This window comes from Echinops telfairi, unplaced genomic scaffold (genome assembly GCF_000313985.2).
Source record: "Echinops telfairi isolate 266 unplaced genomic scaffold, ASM31398v2 ScPeMD7_7469;HRSCAF=8507_0, whole genome shotgun sequence".
Lineage (NCBI taxonomy): Eukaryota > Metazoa > Chordata > Mammalia > Afrosoricida > Tenrecidae > Echinops > Echinops telfairi.
Window position 1 is genome coordinate 83482897 of NW_022111372.1, and position 20145 is coordinate 83503041.

At 55.2% G+C, this 20145-nt stretch overlaps 1 protein-coding gene across 1 annotated transcript in view; it reads right to left on the reverse strand.

Moving 5' to 3' along the window:
• Positions 1–10125: 10125 nt before the first annotated feature.
• The window catches only part of PPARGC1B (PPARG coactivator 1 beta), a 116090-nt gene continuing 106070 nt past the window's right edge, over positions 10126–20145 (reverse strand). Inside the window, exons 9-13 of the mRNA XM_045284713.1 lie at positions 19951–20141; positions 17063–17138; positions 15177–15298; positions 11071–11225; positions 10126–10413 (exon numbers count right to left, since the gene is read on the reverse strand). Coding sequence (XP_045140648.1) covers positions 10313–10413; positions 11071–11225; positions 15177–15298; positions 17063–17138; positions 19951–20141 — 645 coding nt within the window. The 3' untranslated portion in view covers positions 10126–10312. The remainder of the gene's footprint in view (positions 10414–11070; positions 11226–15176; positions 15299–17062; positions 17139–19950; positions 20142–20145) is intronic.

A 20145-nucleotide genomic window follows, 5' to 3' on the forward strand; every position in this document is an offset into this window, starting at 1 on the left:
CATCCACACCCAGGCCAAGGAAAAGGCCTGGTCAGCTTGACCTGATAGGGGTCACCTCTGAAGGGTCCTACGGGCTCCAGAACTCCCATGGGACCCACCACAGCTGTTGCTCTGCAGCTGTTATGCCCGCTGCCCACTCCCACTCCCTGTCCTCGGGTGAGGGTCCCAAGGGTCCTCCTCCGTAAGACGCAGCCCGCAGACCGAGCCCATGTGGCTGTCTGCCGCTAAGGACACTCCATCCTCAAGGTTCGCTTTGGCACCAAAATGTTTTCCAGAGGGCTTGCTTGCCGGCACCTAAGCCCAATGCGTCCCACACCTCCCCGTCACGGTGTGCAAGTCTCCTGCGATGTGCATAGCACCCCCTTCGTGAATTTCTTTGCTAGTGGTTTGTGGCAGAAATGGGGTAGATTATCCTGTAGGACATCCCTGGTTCTGATGTACATATTCATTTCCTTTGGGTGACATGTAACCGTTTCCTCTGTCCCCATCCTTCCACCAATGTGCACGAGCCGTTGTAATTTTCCAGAACACGGCATTAAACGATCTCAAGGAAGAACGTGTTTCTCTAATTTGCACAAATTGCCTTTGGAACTGGAAGCAGTTGTGTGCAAACTTGTCAGCTGGTGTCTGGGCTTGGGTGGATGCCCTTCCTCTCACGCACAGCGCCACGCAGAAGCCAACATATGAAGACCGCGGTTTTTATGAAAGCGAACTTGTTTGTAAGCTCGACATCTGCTCTTACCTAGTTCTTTATATGAGGAAACGGGCTCGGGAAGATGGCAAGGTTGGGTCAAATCCCTGGCTCCACCCCAGTCAGATGTCTAGGGGCATGGGGAACAGAATCCTGGGCACACAGTCCCACATGCACTGTTGGTTACCCAGGCCCCTGGTGCATGAGCCCTGCCTGTATTTCATGTCAACGGGGAGCTAGGTCAGGGCCCCTTTCCTCTTAAACCCCTAAACTACACATTCCACCCTCTGGAAAGGAACATTCTAAGAGCACTGCTCTGTTAAGTGGGAACGGGTCCCTAAGCACATGACAGGTGGTGGGCTCAAGGCAGGGTAGGAAGAAGCATGTGGCAATGGTGCTGCTGGTCCTGGCTCTGCCAGGACATCTCTCCAGAGCCCACCCCTCCCCGCCACCCCCGCCAGGGTTCTGGAGAGTAGGGGGTCATGTGCGAGGGCATCACAGCTCATGCTCACAATGAGCCCATCGGGCAGACACTCCTAGCAGCCCCATGTATCAAAGGACAGTGTGATGTGTCCACTTGGTGAGGTTGGACAGGCACTGTGGAATATTCCATCCTGTGATCTGACGTGAGCAGTTGGAAGTTCCCCTGGGGTTGTGACCTGCCTCTAGCACGCACATGGATGTTCTCGGAAGCCTTGTTTCTCTCTACCCTGCACTCTTCCAGTTCCTGGGTCATAAGCCAGCAGAGGCCTCCAGTCTATCGCCGGACCTGCGGATGCTGGGTTGGTCTGTCAGCCTGTGTGGAGGGCTTGTGTTGACCTGACTCACGGTTGTGGGACCTTCTAGCCCCCTATGGCTGTGGGAGTCATTTCCTTGAAGTAAATGGGTTTATAAAGACACTTCCCTGGGTTGGGTCCTCTAGAGAACTCAGACTAAGGCAGGCGGGAAGGAGACTCAGTGAGGTTGACACCTGCCCAAGGACATGCAGCTGGTGAGTGGTCAGCACTGGGAGGCAAGGAGCCGGACAGTGGACCCCAGCTTGTCACCACACTGCTTCTGAGAACTAGCTGCTTGGACTCCGAAGGGGCCTTTGAGTTCAACTAAGCAAACCACCTCACTTCATGAGCAGGGAAGCGGAGGCCAGACAGGGCTTGATGCAGTTCAGACAACGTAGAAGTGGCAGAGCTGAGCCTCCAACTTGGGTCTTCAGGCTCTCAATCTGCCATTTGATTCCTCACCAGTCAATGGGTTCTGGTTTTTGGCTGGACTGCTGTGGGGTACCAGCCCCCACAATCGAATGGGTTGTATAATTGAGGGGTAAAATTAATAAGACATGAGACAAGATAAAGCATGCAATTGCTCACCTCCCGGATGGCCATGACGTCAGCAGCCAGGTCCACGCAGAGAGAGAATACATTTCCAGCCAAGGTTTATATACACTCTAGGGGTTAGAAAGCCCCCTTAATTCTGGGTCACCACATGCATAACAGGAAGGGGGTGTACAATAGGCATACGTGTGACAGGAAGGAGATGAGCTAGGGGTGTATGTGCACCAGATGGGAGGCACCAGGGGCTCCACCGCAGGGAGACCCACATTCCCCCTTCGGCTGGGCTCTCCCAGCCAAGGGACGTGCTTCAAGCTCCCTCCAAGTTTCAGCTCTAGGACAGCCTCTGACTAGACACCGCTGTGCAACTGTCTGTTTGACATTGCAGCGTCAAAGTCTCTCTGGAGCAGGCTTATGGAGCGTGCCTGTACACGGTTTCACGGAAGTCACAGTACAGAGTCCTGAGTGGTGGAGCTGAGATGTGAGATAAGCCTGCACGGCCCCTTCGCTGCCCCGTGGCTGTGGGGTCGACTCCCGATTCAAGCACCGTCATGCCACTCAGCACAGACCTGGGCTTCGTAGGGTGTTTGCTTATTTATTTGTATTTTTTAAGATCAGGAGACTTTCATTAGGTATCACTTGTTACTACATATTTTTAAATCACTTTATTGGGGGCTCGGAGAACTCCTATCAGAAGCCATACATTCACTGTGTCAGGCACATTTGGAAATGTGCTGCCATCATCGTGTACCATCATCGTGTAGGGTCTTTAGACTCAGATCGCTGGCCCTTTCTTCCAAGGTGCTTCTGGGTGGCTTTCCACTGCCAACTTCCAGTGAGGAGAGATCACATGAGCCATTTGCACCGCCCAGGGGTTCCCCCAGGGCTGTCATGGACCCCCTCAGCATGCTCCACGTGAACAAGAGGTGGGAGACGTGATGTTGCTGCACTGTGAAGACGGCAGTGATTGACGTGAAGCAAACGTGTATGAATTGTTGAAGGGACAATTGATTTGCTTGGTAAGCCTTCACCCAATTGAAAAAAAAAGTGAACCCAGAGTTTCGGTGGGGCAGGGACTTTCCTGAGGAAGCGACCGCGAGCCTTGGGACCGCTTGCACATTTAGAACCCACGGTGCTCCCCCCCCCCCAAATAAGCACACAGGACCCACTAAAGAAAGACACACCTGGGCAGGGCGGTGGGTGGGATTTCCTTTTTAATCTCCATAGTGTAGTTGTTAGGTTTACTTATAAGCAGATCACTTAACTATTTACAGTACATGAGCATAGAGATTCTACAGTTTTTGTGATGTAAACAATAACTCCCCAGTGGGAGTCTGAGAAAAGAAGCCAGTTCTGAAGTATTTACACACGTTAAAATAGAACTTTATACTCACGGCATAATAATACATAGAGCAATTTGGTTAAATTATCTATGAAACTATAGAATCTGACAATGTACAAATACAGGAAAACAGTTTGTCGTTTAGAAGGTAGACGGGGAATCACATGGGAAATAAAATAGGGAAGATGCAACCACGGTCATTGAAAGCAAAGAAGGGCTCTCCCTTGCCTCTTTCAGATAAAGTATTTATATAAATAAGGACACAACCCAACAAAATGGAAAAAATATATAAAAATCCTCTACCGATTAAAAAAAATAGCGAAACTAAGAACTCGATTCTCAATCATTAGCAGTGTCCTCTACAAAATTAAAATGTAGCTTTCTGTTATAAATAACAAAGCAGATGTGTCCCTCTGTGTAGGTGACATTCTTGCACCTTTCTCAGAAATGCATCAATGTAATCACACACACACACACACACACACACACACCCCTTACATTCACCCTCCCCCCCAGGCTGTAGTTGCCTTATTGAGTTACCTAATACATAATGCCCCTACAGTAGTATCCTGGGGATGTCAGAAACCCCACAAGGTTAGCCATTCCCTGGTTTGACCCTGTCGCAGAGCAGGGGGGAGCCCTGGCTCCCTATTGCTCAGAATTCTCTAGGCTGCATGGTCATGCTCCGAGAAAAGGATTTAGTCCAACTTTTGGAACCGCAGGATAGGCCCACCGGGAACCCTTGCCCAGTCTATTAAGGCTAGCTACAGACACGGTCTCTTGAGGAAGCTAGGGTTGTGGGAGGGACCTTGTGCAGATGCCAACATTGGCTCCTGGGAGAAGCAGCTGCTCCAAGCGAATGCTAACATCGGGACTCAAGGAGGTGGAGGTGGGGGCGGGCGGGCTTGATTCCCAGAGCAGGCTGCACTGAGCTGGACTTCAGGATGGACCTTCCCCCGGAAGCCTCTGGAAAGAAAGTGTTCCTCTCCTCTCCACTTCCATCCTGGACCACGCTCCCCTTGAGACCTCCAACCTGTTTCCATCAGAATCACAACATCCCTCAAGAAACAAAGTTGGGGATAGTTTATGACTTTTTATTCCTAACACAAAAACAGTTGACGAAAGTTTTTAAATACAAAAGACAGAAACAAACAAACAAAAACCTGTTTGGCTATCCAGTGGACCACATCAAAGGTCGTACCCAGCCCCCACCCCCACCCCACCCCCACTCCCACACTTGCCCTTTTGGCTTGTCTCCCAGAGCATTAGGCGGGCCACCTAGCAGAGGTTCACTTAACAAGGGCAGCTGCTGGGCTGCCAGTATTGCGGTTACAGTAAACCCCTCCTGGGCCCCCGGGCCTGAGAGCCCAGTCCCCCTGCCCCGAGAGCAAGCGCATCTCAGTGTGCCGGAGGGTCTAAGGGGCTGCTTCTCGGGCCCTAGCGTTTCTGCAGGTTCCGAGCACGTAGACAGCCAGCTTATGCCAGGACACTGCATTCCCAGAGTGTCGCACAGCAAGATGGTGGGAGGAGTCATTTGCCTTCCATCTGGGTAGCTGGTAGATAAATCTCTCGATCACTAGATGACAAGATGTTGATAAGGCAAAGTGCTGCGGTGGGAGCGAACCAATTCCCTTCACAAATAACCAAGGTGCGAGGCCAGGACAGCTCTTCTAAGCTTTCTGGGAGGATCCTTTGGCAACAAGTACTGCGAGGAGGGGGTGCTAGCTATTTAAAGACCCCTTGGAGGATTATTACACAGACCAGGGCCTGGCCACCTCTAAATACCATAGTTTTCTGAGCCTCAAATTTAGGCAATTGAATTCTATGTTGTTTCTGGATGTGCAAGGCATTCAGAAGAGATGGAAAATCTGAACTTTCCCCAAGTGCTGGCGCCTCCGTCCCCACTGCAATATCATTACAGAAACAAGACACACGCTCCCCTGAGCATGTGCGGTGTGATCCGTGCCTCCCGCTGCCCACATGCTTTACAATCATTTAAAAGAGATGTGTGAAAAGTTCCTAAGTTGAGCTGTTTTTAAAAAAAGACAAGTGTATTGCTAGTCTTGTCTGAGGGCAAGAGAGAGAACAGCCAAGTGGTCAGATGACAAGGCTGATGTGAGCTTCGACATGGCCACCGAGCCAGGCCGGGCCTCTGGCTCCCCACGCCCATGACAGACTATGGCTTGGACGGGTCCTGGGGGCCGAACTCCTCATATTAGGTAACCCTGCCAGACCATGGGCGCTGGAATCTGCTGCTGTAGCGGGCCCTGCAAAGAACTTGCCCCCAAAGCAGAGCGGGGCAGCCCTGGACTTGTCTTACCAGGCTGACAAAGGCTCCCTGGCGCTCCAGGATGGGGATTGGAGCTACAGTGTGGGGGACCTCAACACTCACCCCAAACAACACGCTAATTTGCCAGATGAGGCAATGCAGATCCATATCACCACATGGAAACAAATCCCCTTCCTGGAGGCTTCCCACTCCGAGATGGCTTGTAGTTCAAAGACTTGCCCAACAAACCCAAACCAGTTGGCTGGGCTGTCTTTATTTTAGCTTTACTAAAGTGCATAACAAGATCAAAACCCTGCTTCTAAGGCCATCAGCAGAGGCTGCCGGGGGGGGGGGGGGGGGGGGGGCTCTAGGACCAGCTCTCCTGCTGCTACCAACTTGGAAGGTATCTCTGCTGCGCCCCCCACCCCCCTTTCCGGGAGTGCACCTCACTCGGCCAGGGCACCGGAGGCCCATAATGGCCAGTGAAGAGATGTGGAGCCAGGCCCAGGCAGCATGTCTCTCAAAGTGCTTTCATTGTTCAATGCACAGTCTGCTCTACTTCCTGGGTGAGCCTACCCCTAGCGCCCACCCCGGTCTGTTGAGCTGAGGCATTACTGTGTGGGCTGCCCACACACTCCCTTCGATCACCCTGGGCCTCAGACTGCCCTGGACCCATCTGTGTGTGTGCAAATGGCCCAGGACCTTGGGAAGCAGTTCCAACCTACTGCACTTCAGTACCGGTCAGTCCCCCTGCCCAGGTTTGATGGGGCGGGGTGAGAGACCCAGAAAATAATTAAAAACTCGTTGCTCTTGAGTTGACCCCGAATCATGGAAACCCCATGTGTGCCAAGAGTCACATCGAACTCCGTACAGGGTTTTCTGGCGGCCTGAGTTTTGGAAGTAGATCACCAGGCCTATCTTCCACATTGCCTCTGGTGAACTTGAACCTCCAACCTTGATTTAGCTGCTGAGTGCACTAACCCTTGGGCTGACTTTATCTGCTACTGCACATCGGTCCGGTTCCCATCTTTGGTCACCTGTGATGCTGGGCTACGGGCTTCCCCCAGAGAGAAGGCAGCTGCGAGATCCCGGACGCGAAGAAAAAGACGATGGCAACGCTGACACGTCAGTGGATCAGAACCACAGACCTCTAGGGTGGATTCTGCTTCACAGTTGACATGGCCCCCCCTCTCAGGCTGCCGGCTCAGCTAGGAAGGACTGCCGCTGAGCCCCGGGCCTGGGCTGGACCACGGAGCGAGCGGCTGAGGCTCTTCTCGGCCCCTTCCGCCCACACCTGCACCTTTCTCTCTACACGCCCAGGAGACGCCATTCTCAAAATCAAAAGCACAAGCTCTAGGCAAGGCAAGACTCCTGCTGTCAGGGCTCGTCCAGTCTGCAGCTCAGAGCATCCCACCCCAGGGCCCTGCTGTCTCCTGAGCTCCCTGGCAGGCAATGCTGGGGGTTCAAGGAGATTCAGACTTGCTGGCAGCAGGGCGAGGGTGATGGGTAAGGGAAAGGGGGGCCTTAGCGACACTCCATGCACTCCAATTCTTTACCTCTTTGATGCATTTTCCTTCGGTCACCAGAGCCCCCAAGAATCAGCTTTCTGATTCAGCCTCGTAGTGACTGAGGAAGGAGATGGAGGAATTCCACTTGGTGGTTGGACTAGACATGGTTGGGAAAACACCAGCACGGCACAGGGACAAAAAGTATGACCCACCCGACATGGGGGGCTATGGACACGGTCTACAGGAAGCGTGTGTGGCAATCACATGTAAACATCACTGAGAGCAAATACTAGGACAGAGCTACAATGAGAGGGCTGCCAACAGCAGCTGCTCCCTCTGGGGTGCCCCTCTTCATTTGGGGGGAAGGAGACCAAGGTGGACCGGTTGTTCTGGGGAGACCTTGCAGGGACCTCCCTGCCGAGTCGTTCACAGCACCGAATGCGTCTGCGGGTTGGTCAGGTGGGTGGCCTTTTCTGTGTGGGATGGAGAACAGAAACCGTGGGATCCCCTGGGAGGCATCTTGTCCCTTTAGTGGACCCAGCCCTGACCTCAGATACATCACGTCTCAATTCCAGACTCAGCTTGTCTGCTCTGCCCCAGGGCCAGCGCCTCCCTAACTCCCAGTGCTAACCTGGTGCTAGAGGGAGGCAGCAGCTGACCCAGTAGGGGAAGGAGACTTGGCTTTGACCTAAGATGTACATTTCTTGGCCTGGTGCAGTCATGGAAGGAGCAAGTAGGAGGAGCTTCATGGTCACCTAGTCCAAAGTCTTGCAGCACCTTGAGGCTCGTGAGAGGGGAAGGGGTGTTTCAAAGACTACAGAGTGAATGGTGGAGTCTGGACTCTTCCCAGCCCTCTAGACTTTGAATCCAGGGCCTGTTCCTACTGCCTTCCACATCAGGACCCAGAGGAGGCAAGACTTGAATTCTCACCCATTCTATAAACGTGCACTGTGTGCCTGTCTCGTGCTAGGCCACGAAGTCCCCAAACATGCCCATGTCCTGTGGCTTCTCTCTTCCCTCGGCCCCCTCCCCAGCACGGAGATGTGTGACAGTGGTATCAGGAGCCCTGTGCAAAGAATGGCCTAGGGAGAACGTCTCTTATAGATCAGGACATGGCAGACAGGAAAACCCAGCCACCGGAATACTGTTCTGCGTGATGGAAACCTTTCAAAGATTAGACCAAGGTGTTAGATGGGTTAGCCCCAACGAATGAGTAATGTCTGTGCATTCTAACACCTTCAGACTCAAAGAACACGAGAGCTGTGATTTTTGAGTTATGTCTGCCATTGGCCCGTCTGTGGAAATAGTGGCACCCGTGCCACGCGTCTGCCATCTTGGACTCAGCACCACCACAGCAGAAAAAAATAAGATTTAATTGCTGACAGGCAGGGGAAATCTACCTGCCTAATTTCCCCCGCTCAATCCATTTCTCAGAAAATGGACAGTCAAAATTCAGTCCCGGCTCCCACTAAAGAGCCCTCTGTGGGTTTGGGGTATGTCCACCTTCCCGAAGAAGAACACCAGCCTAGCTCACTCACTGAGGTATTTAATAAATCTTAAAACAAAACAAAAGACAACAATAATTCCCAAAGGACTGGGCCTGGCACTCACAGCAGATTAAATTAGCTTGTTCGGTTGAATGAGTGACTCTCAAGCTTTTCCCAAGTAGCAGGGCCCCCCTATCTTCCTCCCTTTTTCTTTTTAATACAAAACATCCACAAACCCTCAGGCACGAGAGGTGGCGAGAGGTGGAGGAGGGGCCACTCTGCCAGCAGCAGTAGCAGCAGCAGCAGCAGCGGCTCATTGGACCCTGCCGGCCAGGCTTCTCCACCCCAGCCCCGAAGGCACCGGCCGAACCTCCCACCCGTTTCACACTCACTAACACAAGGCTGGAAGTAGGCCGACTAGAAAGCTTTCTAAGCTGGAGGGGAACCTGGACAGTATCTTCCCACCCCCAACCTGTACCCCCTGCCTTCCCCAACCAGTTTTAGAGAGGAGGAGCCGTAAAGATGGCAGAGGTTGGTCGGCTGACCAAAGGACGGCTACTCCCTGACTGCCCGGCAGCTAGCATGCCACTGGTGTTCCACGGAGCGTCCATGGGTGCAGGCAAAACACGGGACCCCTCAGGGTCAAAGCTAAGTCCGGGGCACCCACCGGAATTAGAACTTTCCTGAAGCTGGGGGGCGAGCTGTTGACCTAAACCCCCCCAAAGGGGCCCTCAGCCTTCTAAATTGATTGCCCACGCTAGCTGAACTTGCCTCGCCTAGCCCCGAGAACGTCTCACCTTACCGCAGCCCTGCGCACACGGCACCAGAATGAGGAGGCGGCCTATGGGACCGTGGGCCAGTCACTTGCCCTCACCCGGGCTCTGTGGTAGCCCAGCTGCTCACCCGCCTTCCTTTCGAGGTGCGTGAGGGTCTGCCGCGCTCACAGACGAGAACACACGGTGAGCCAGGCACAGGACGGCAGCCACCGTTCGTCCCTGGACCTGAACTTGCTCGGTAAGATCAGGGCAGGGCTTGGCATGGGGTGAGTGGGCACGGCCTACTGTTGCTCTGTGTGGCCAGGCCGCCTTTGCCCGGGGACCAGCCTCCGCCTCTAAGGGAGCAGGGGAGCTCAGTGGCAAACACCTCACGACAGTGTGCATAGTTCAGAACCCAAGGGAGCAATACGATAACCCCAGGCACAGGCAGCTGAGCCATAAATACATTATTTTAAGGATATACTTTTTTTCTTCAATTAAAAATGAGTTTATAATCCTGATTCTATTCACAAGTAACAATTTCATCATCACACACTACGGACAAGAAATGGTATGGTGCACACAGCTGCGCGTCTACAAGGGCGGTTGGGAAGGAAGGAAGGGGTGGGGGTTGGGAGCAGGTGATGACCCAGCACGTAGAGGGAGTCCCAGGACAACCCACCGGAAGCGAGGACACTAATGTGGCAGTGGAACGTCAACACCATGGAAACTCACAGACAGAAGCAGCTCTGTTCAATGTAAACATTGATTCTTTTTTAAAGGGACAGCAGTTTCAAGTCTCTCACGTGTGTTCTTGCACGCGCACACGCGTGCTCGTCTCTCCTTCTCATAGACTGAATCTCTTTGAAAACGTAAACATATTGGAAGGGCCTTGTCTGAGGTATTGAGGTATTCCTCGAAGGTTAAGGCTATGATCAACGCAGGCTCTGCTGGGCCTCCTCCAGTAAGCTGTCAAAATCCATGGCTTCGTACTTGTTTTTCACTGACGGAGGGAGGGGCTCTTCCGAAGTGGAATCTGGGGAGGGGGCGGAGGAGTCAGAGAGAGGGGCCCTCACGGAGCCGGGCCCTCCGATGGCCTGAGTGAGCGCGCGTGCCGGGCCAGGCTGCTCAGGGCTCCTTGCCAGCGCCAACACCTGTGGCCCCCCTTCCCCCGGCTCCTCCCGAGCCCCTCTGTCCTCACACTCAGTGTGGGCCCAACAAAACCAGACCGCCCCGTTCTTTACAGAGGGAACGCTGGGTGGTCGGAAGACCAAAGGATGATTCTCAGCTTGTCCCCAGCTGCAAAACCACGTGACCCAGCATGGTGTCCATATGGTCCAGTCATGGTCAAGGCTGCCCCCATGGGGGGGGGGGCACTGTAAGATGCCCTCTCAAGGAGGCAGGGTGGTGGCTGGTTTTGTCAAAGATACAGCAGCAGCCACTGTTTTGTCCACTGGTGGGGGACACAAGACTGGACCTTCCAAGAAGGTCGGAGAGCCCATCCCTCCCCCTGGTCCCAAGTCCTGCTGCCAAGACAAGGACTAGAAGAGGAACAAGTTGGTGCCCTCTTGGCACAGTGGCTGCAAAGCCACACCAGTCAGCCCTTGGCACCCAGCCTGGGCTCCACTGGCAGAGGCTACCAACCCTTATGGTTTGGGTGCTGCTGGGCCGTGGGGAGGCCACGGGTGCTTACCGTAGTCAGTGTATCTGGGCCAGCAGAAGTGCCGGAGCTCTCCGGAGCTCAGCTGGAAGGAGGGCTCATGGCGCCTCCTCAGGGCAGCGCCATTCCTCAGAGAGAGGGCCGCATGCTCGGAACGCCGGTAGGTGATGAAGCCGTACTTCTCACCTCTAGGGGGAGAGGACAGGAGAGCAGGTCACTGGTCAGCTTGGTGGTCTCTGCAGCACCACCCACTGCTAGATGAGGTGCGAAAGCCAGGGTGATAGGGTAGGGTAGAGGCGGTGCCCACCACGACATCATCCTCCCCCCAGAAAGAGAAGAGCTCCTTATCTAATCAGTGTGCCAGGCATCAGCCAGCACACACAGACCCTGTGTGCTCCCCTCACCGACGGCAAGCGGTGGTGCAGGGATTAAACCAAGGCTCCCTGGTGTGAGTGAAGCCGGTGTTCTGAACATCTCCCTTCAGTTCCCTCTCGATTCCGGCTTTCTTGAGTTTTCCACACCTACACGTCCAGCTTGCAATCCTGTGCAGCCATCAAAGCTAGCCTCAGACACCACCTTCTTGACTCCTAATGCGGTTCGCACCTTGTCTGATGCCACTGATCTTTCCAAGCCAGCTCCAGGTGCCAATGAAGTCATGGGATCAGGAGGCTCTTGGGCCACGGTGATTTGTTGGAACGAACCTCCCACCCAAGCTGAACCCAAGAGTCCGCTCAGAGGCTTCATCGGGACTGGGAGGCGACCCCTGTCTCCCTGGAGGTCTCTAAGCTGGTAGGAGGTAGGCACAGCGAGAGGCAGCCACTTGGCAGCCAGGAAGGAAGCGGTTTTGAGTATGATCCCAAGGCAGCAGGAGTGGTGGTGGACGCAGGAGCTTGGTCAGCTCTATCAACCCTCAGAGCATGGCTCCTGCCTGGCAGGCACTCACTCCTGCCGGCTCCCTGTGAGTTCCTCCAGGGGAGGGACACTCCGGGCGGCTCGAAGGGCAGTGTCCATGGGCCACAGAATCGGTGCCCGTGAACCAGACCATCCTGGGGTCCTCTTGCCTCCTCCCCATCTAAAACAGGCAGTGTGGCCCAGCACTGTTCTTTGTAAGACCGGGTACACGCTCCCCCATTCTCACCCGTGGAGCCCTCTCTTTCAGAGACCAGTGTGCCCCCTTCGTGGCTGCTTATGACTGATGGATGTTCGCCGTTACTGTTGGGGAGAGACCGAGCAGAGAACACACACCGACAGACCCACGGGTTTCTACCGCACACCCTGCTGTCGTTGGCGGCACCTTGTCTGGGTGGTTGGTTTCCACGAACAGACTGGCTGCCCCGAGGACCCAATCTAACCACTGAAGCTGTTGCTGCAAATCTCCTCCCGAGAGAGAGATCTTAAAGGAGCGTCGCCCGGCAATCCAAATTCATGCTTGGTTTTAAGAAGACTTCACATGGCATCCCCAAGGGGCATGAACAATAGAAACATGGGCGAAGGCAGACAGCGGACGGTGTAAGATATGAAAATAACACTAATTTATAATTTATTGAGGGGTCACCAGGGTGGGGGAGGGAAAATGAGGAACTGATACTAAGGGCTCAAATAGAGAGATAATGTTTTTAAAAGGATGATGGCAGCTTATGTACAAATGTGCTTGATACGATGGTTGTGATGAGGGCTGTAAGGACCCCCAATAAGATGATTTACAAAGAGAAGACTCCAAAAGGTAGTGTCCAAAGTGAAGCATTTAAGAGATAATTTCATGGGGATAATTTCAAGGGTTCATTCAGTCTTCATGGCCCCCAAACATCTGGATTCCACGAAAATGTGAAATTCCATGCGGTATCAACTCCCTCCTCCTGACCAGGATTCTTCTATAGTCTTTGGTCCAGAGGCTCAGTAAAGGTAGGCGGGCACCACAGCGCCCTCTGATCTCAGGACAGGGGAGATGTCTGTTCTCGGCCTCCTATTCCCCTGATGTCCCTTCTTCCTCTGTTGCACCAAGAAGCAGAGACCAATGATGGCGCCGTGGATGGCTGCTTGTCAGCTTTGAAGAGCTGGAGCACCGCGCAACCCCGCAGAAGATGGAACAGATGCACCCAGCATGCTGTCAGGCCAGGTACCTGGGATGGCCCATGAAGCTGTGAGCCTAACCCTCTAAGCCAGCTGTTCTTAACCTGTGGGTCGCAACCCCCTTTGGGGGGGTGGGGGGGTGTATCAACAACCCTTTCACAGGGGTTGCCCAATTCATCACAGTAGCAAAATGACAGTGATGAAGAAGCAATGAAAATAATTTTATGGTGGGGGGGGGTTCTTCACGAGGAACTGTGTCAAAGGGTCATGGCATTAGGAAGGTTAAGAACCACTGCGTGTAAACCAAGAAACCAAAGACCACGGTTGCCGGTTGTACAGAGCAGCCTCGGCAGTGGCTCTCCTCCTCCTTCCTCTGGTGATGGTAGTTATCGACACATTGATCACCCCATTTCTACCAATTCCACGGTCATCAGAGGTGCAGGCCCCCTGACCCTCCCCAGCACCACACGAGGCTCCATGCCCGCCCAGGGGCCTTTGCTGAGACAGGTGGAGGCCCCCGATCCTGACGACAGCACCCCAGAACAGGCCCGGCCTGCACGCTGGCTCCGACCCACGACGTGGTTTTCTCTGATGCTTTTACACGATAGTCGGGTCTGTGGGAGACGATTCGGAGATATTTCTAAACTAACCACGTTTGGACACTGCAGTGCGCTCAGTTCTCTTTCCGGATGAAGCCTGGCAGCCCCGGCCAGGAGGGAAAAACAGGGCTGCTTATAAAACGGGAACCCGGGACGGGTGCCACGGAGGGTCGTAGACAGAGGGAGCGTGAGGCGTAGTGACCGCCCAGTGCAAGGTGGGCGTTCAAGCTGGCCACGGATGTGCGTGCCTTCCCTACTCACCACCGCACCCCTCTGCTACCTTCAGCATGGACAGCAGACACATGGCCCTGGCTCTGCCACTAACTAGCTGCTCACGAAAGTTTCTGAGTTCCCCAGAAGGGAGGGCCACAGAAAGCATGCGGCTAAAATCCAGCAGCTTATCGTTTGATCTCCCTTTGATCCATTTTAAATTTGTTCTAATTTTCAAATATTTTATGCTTTCTTTTCTGATGAGGTTTCTAATTTGCTTGTTGTTTTTAATATTTTTCTGTGTATGAAATTCAGGACGGGCGACTCTACAGACAGGAATGGATTAATGGTTCCTTTGGGTGTGGCAGGGGAGGTGGGGGGATGGAGAGGTAGCATCGATGAGTACAAGAATGGAGAAAATGTTCTTCTAACACTGGTTGTGCTGGTGATTGTACAATTCTTCTTAATGTGATTGACCTACTGAATTGCGTGATGTGTGGATTATATGCCACTAAAACGGTTCAGAAATTAAGGAAGACAGACCGGTAGAAAGACTGAGTATCCACATTAAGTAAGAGAACTCACGGGCGCTGCCTGCCCCTCTCATGGACCACAGTGTGCCCCTTCCCGAGGCCGCTCCAGGGTGGTTGAAGCCACAGTGTGGACACTGAGAGACAAGCAGTCATCCCTCGGTGACCCTGGCGCTGGGCCCCCAGAACCGCTTGGCAGCCAGAGAGGAGCGGGCAGCCCAAGTGGAAACCACCCCTTCTTGACGTGGTCCGGATAGCGTGTGTCGGAATGTAACGCGTAGCGCTGTGGCGTCGTCTCATCTGGGAAGAGGGTTTTCTTTGCTCGGTTACTGAGGGCCTATCTAGTGTAAGGTGGGTCCTAAACCTCATCGCCTCCAGGCTGCTCGGAGCAGCACGGACACAGAGACAAGCACCGATGGGGGGCGGCAAGCGGCAGGGGAAGATGGTGGAGAAACTGGAAAGAGTGCTGCCAGGGAAGGCCGGCAGGCTCGTCCTGCACGGCTGGGCCCTGAACTCAGCCAGGGAGGCTCCCAGACCTCGCTCTCTAAGGCAGTGCTGCCACGCAGCTCTAGGGAGTGAGCACATTGCCACACAGTCAGAACGCGCTGCTGCTGCTGCTGCTCGGCGGTGCTGTCATCATGACAGGTCCCCCCACGCCAGCCTGGAGATGTAGTCAAATCTACCCACCGCCCCCACCCCCAGCCCCCCCAGAGGACGTAACCGGACTCACCGCTGGCTTCTCGTCAGCACCTGGCACTCCACAATCTCCCCAAACACCTCGAAGCGCCGCCTTAGCTCACGGGAGCTCATGTCGCTGGAGAGATTTCGAACATACACCACCCGGCCTTCGCCCTGCTCGGGGAAGGGCGACACAGAGGGGCCCAGTCATTGCCAGGAGTCCTGGGGTCCCCCTTGGTGGTGTGTGCCCGTGGTGGCCTCATCCCCAGCCACGCCATTGGGCTGAGCAAGTGACCCCAGGTAGGGCTGGAGCCAGAGAAGGGATGATGGCCTTAGTAGAAGCCCTGCCCTGCTGGAGGAGGGGGCCTGTAGAGAGGTCCCAAAGGAAGGCAAGCGCTTATTTGTGGGACTTGGCAGGTGACCGGCAGACAGTGGGCTGAGGAAGGAGAGGACTTATGTCCACCAATGTGATCGACGCTGACCCTGAGTGGGACACGAAGTGGGAGCGGTTGTTTGCAGCAGCCAGGTTACTGGAAGAAAAGGCCGCGGCCTGTGGAGGTGCCCAGGCTCCCACCATGTCTGGCTTTGCCAGGGCCACAGGGTAGACACCGAGAAACCAGAGGACCACCTCCAGTGGGCTTGGCGCTGTGCCCCGGATCCTAGAGCAGCCTGGCTGAGGGCCAGGAGCCCCAGCTGAGAACGCCCCTCCTTGCCTGGAAGAGCTGCCCCTGCCCGTCAGAGAACCTCCAGCTCTCCTCCTCGACGCCATGCTCCCATGCCACAGTCGGCAGTTGAGTGGACAGGGCTTTGGGGGGACCAGGTCGCATCCACTGACTGTCCAGCCATTCCACCAGCCGGGATCCCCAAGCACGGTTCTCCTGTCCACAGCAGCCTGCGCCGTGCCGCCCACCCCACAGGATGCCTAGGTTCGGCCCAGCACGGGATGCCACTCCACCGAGCTGCCCACCTTGCAGAGCTCCTTGAGTTCACGAAGCTCCCTCCTGCCTCTGCCCCAAACACTCTGAACTCGAAGGCGCGGCACCTTGCCTGAGCCCTGCACACGCCCTCCTCGGCCACTCAAGTAGCATGTCCTCCCCACCAGCCCAAACACCCAGTCTAAACAGGACTACGCCCTCAACGCTGGCACCAACTTCAGAGCACGTATCCCATCTGGGAGTCACGGTTTTCTCCCTCCCCGTCTAGTGTCTTTCTCTCTCTTCTGCCCCAACCATGGGCGTGGAGACCAGATGGTCAGCCAGGCCTCGACCAGCAGCAGACACATGGTAGCAACTGCTGATGACTCAACTCGGCCCCCGAGAAGCGGCTCTCAGCACAGACTGGGGTTCCGAGTGTCACCTGCCTGCACAGATAGGTGTGGCTCTGGGGTGGCACACCTCCTGCAGATCCCAAGAAGCCCCACCCTCAGTGTTAGGTGGGAGCTTGTCTCTTTGGGTTTCCCGCCCACCCACTCCCAGGGCCTCGGAAGGGCTGCAGCAGCTCCTTGGTGCAGGACCAGCCATTGTGCCCCAGAGGCTCGGCAGGCAAGCCCTCAAGGCCAGGGCCTGGGGACTGTGCTGGCCAAGTGGGAGGGAAAGGGCAGGGGACCCCCTAGGGAGTCAAAGGCCCACTCCCTTGAGTACAGATGAGTAAACCGAGGCTCAGGAAGGCGGTAGCTGGTTGTAGCTGGCAGGCCCAGCGTTGCTCCCCTGTACCGCGTGGCCTGCACCTCTGCCCTAGGAAGGACCCTGTTTGGGTCCAGGCTGCACTCCCTCCCATGTCACCTTTGTTGTCGCCTCCTGGTGATGATTTCCAAAGGAGAGAGCCCGCTGCGGCGCCCACCAGCTGGCCTCCAAACGGCTTCAGACCCTAGAGGACCCCGCACCTTCTGGCTCCCTGCTTGCCCGAGTCTGTCTGGCTCCAGGGCCCCAGGTCACTTACAATGGCCTTTTCCCGCCGCTTCCTGGCCTGCCGGACGCCTGGCGTTCTGTCTGCACACGGCCCTCTGCTCTCCCGTCTGTCAGTGAACAAGCAAAGCAGAAGCACTCACTCAAAGCAGCGGGGGACACGACACTGCTGCTGTGTCAGGTCAGGGCTTGCTCGCTCGCTCAGGAGCAATGTTCCCTCCTGCCATGCCCAGCTCCCCCACCATGGGTAATGACAAGCAGGGCCAGGGGACCCACACTCCCTGCACTGTCTCTCTGTCCCACCCCCAGCCAGCTTCCCGCTGCACCCCCACGCCTATGCTGCTAATTACTATGCTCTATGCCAGGATCTGGTGGGGCGCGGGTGTCCTGTGGGCTGGCTACCTGTTGACCTGTTCATCAGAAGGCCACTGGTTCGAACCCACCAGCTGCTCTCTGCAGAAGAAAGATGAGGCCTCTGCTCCTCTAATGGTGCATAGCTTTGGGGGCAGCCGTCTGGCTGGGTCCTAGACTTGGAATGGGCTCATGGCATGGGCTTGGTTTTAAGTCCGGAGAGGTAGAAAGAGCCCCATCACCTCCATCACCTCGGGGTCTTTCTGTTGCCCCCGCTTTCCTAGACGAGGAACCCAGGGTTCGGCTTCGATAGAGGATTTGCTAGACATCAGGGAAGCCAAGGATGGAAGCAAGTCTCCTCATTCTAGGCTCACTCCCTCTGCTGGTTGGCCCTGGCTAAAGACAGCCCTCTGCCTGCCCATCACAGCTCTTGGACTCAGCTGAGTGGCCGGGCTGACCGACCCTGGAGCTGGAGGGGCCCCTGGTTCACCTGCTTGGGCTGGAAGGTATGAGGGGGGTGGGGTGGGGTGGGGGCAGCCCTGCTCGCAGCTCTGCCAGCTTCTGTCTGGGTCCTCGAGATGCCTGGCCCAGGACAGGCAGGGGCGTGCTAGCCACATAATCTTGTGTCACCTTGAGGGCATTGTGAGTGAAGGGGCGGAGTCCAGCCTGCCAATCAGATCACAGCCAATGATGCCTGTGGGCATGGTCTTCTCATGAGGATTCTGGGAACTTCCTGCCTCTTGATTCGGACATCAGAAGGGGCAGGCCACTCTCTCTGCTAAACATTCCTGTTCACAAGCCACATGGCAGCCCGAGCCCTGGAGATGGGTCCTCTGCCATTGGACCCTCAGGGTTTTCCACTCCCTGGCCTGTGATCTTCCTGCACTTGACATCATGCACATGGTGCATGGGCTACTATTGGAGTGACAGCTAATATCAAACTGATGGACTTGATCTGGACTGGGCTGGGATGTTTTATTGATGCATAATTACTTCTTGATATAAATTTCTCTCTCACATATGAGAGTCTCTGGATTTATTTCTCTGGTCAACCCAGACTAACACAAGGGGCTCTGAGCCAGCAGCCTGGGTTTGAGTGCTGGCTCTCCCACTTCCCGCTGGTAACCTGGGCCCTGTGACTTAAACTCTTTCGGCTTCGGTTTTTCTAAAACAAAATAAAGGGTGAGGATTCAGTCAGAAAGCGCACGTCTGTGCTTGGCATGGGCACGGCTCTTACATGTTTGCGTTATCTTTTTACTTGACTGCTCTGAGCCTCGGCTTCCTTGTGGATGAAGCAGGGGACTCGAAGCAGGTGTGCCCCCAGGTGCATCCATGCCGCTCAGGCAGGGTCACCTTGCAATCACATCCTCCCCATGTGTCCTATGACCCGCAGAGCTTACAGCCAATAGAAGGCGTCATGAGCGTGTGTTCTTAAACTAGCTCAAGCACTTCCTGTTGCTCTGTACTTGGTGCACATGGGAGTGGAGAAAGCTGGGGACTAGGATGACCAGGTACCAAGCTCTGCTGGACGTCTGAGCAGGAAACAAGCGGACCAACCAACTTCCTCAGTGGGCAGAAACAACTTGCCCCAAGCCTGCCCCAAACTCGCGCACACGAGAAAAGGGAGAAACGAGTGGGCTGCGAGGAAACTCTCACTTTGGGTAGCAGTCAGCTCAGAGCTTCTGAACCTGGGTTTTTAGAGCCTCTCCCACCTCCTGGAATCACTCCCCAGGAAGATACACACACTTCAATGGTTTTGATGGGAGAGGGTTTTTTGCTTCAGTTAAATGGTTGAAACTGTTAGGAGCTGCAGGTATAGCTATAAAAATACAATGCCACCTTTGTCTAGGAAAGGATATCTTTATGTGCCCTGAATTCTGATCTCAAAATATGGTACTCTGGGGGACATCATCATTTGGGAACTTGTTAGGGATGCAAATTCTGGGGCCCACCTGAGAAGTATTAGTCATCCCAACGGTGGAAGTCCAAACAGGGGCTTCAACTGCACTGCTCTTGACCCAAGATCACCATCTAGTGGCCATTCAGGAGAACCTCCCCTAGGCTCCCCTGGAGAGAGTCAGTCCCAGCCACGTGCCCTGCCCCCCTGCAGCTCCCTCTCCAGTCTTGTTCATGGCCTAAGGATGGGACAAGAATCCTTCTCCGCCGAGGCTGAGCTTGGGTGTGGAACATGGCTGCACTGAGCAATGTTTTAAATCCAGGCACCCCAAGACCCCCAACCTAGATTAGAGCCCCGCCAACCCTCCTTTCCCTTATAAATGTCGGGAGGGTGTTTCAACTGCTTGGGGATGAGTGCTGACATACACCCCAGCGGCTGTGTATACTCGGGGCACACACACACAAGCAGAGAAGAGGGGACTGGTGGGGGAGCTCATTCAGACCAAGGCCTAAATGTCTGTAGTCGGCTAAGCTCTCTGGGAGGCCTGGGGACCACCAGCCACACCGGGCATGGCTGGCCTCCACGACTTGCCTACTGCACCCTCAGGAGACCGCGCTCTCCCCTCCCCGGGCATCAGGGCACCAGAGCCCCCAGGGGCACCCCCGCCCCCGTACCTGAAGTTCCTCCGGGTGGCTGGTGAGCGGGATCGGCAGGAGGATGAGCCGGAGCTGGAGCGGCTGCGGGAACAGAGCTGCCGACTGGCCTTGCTGGGTGGGCTCTGGTAGGGGCAGTGGTCAGAGCGAGGGGGGCTGGCCCCTGAGTCCTCGTCGTCCTCATCGTCCTCCTCCTCCTCTTCGTCCTCCGGGAGC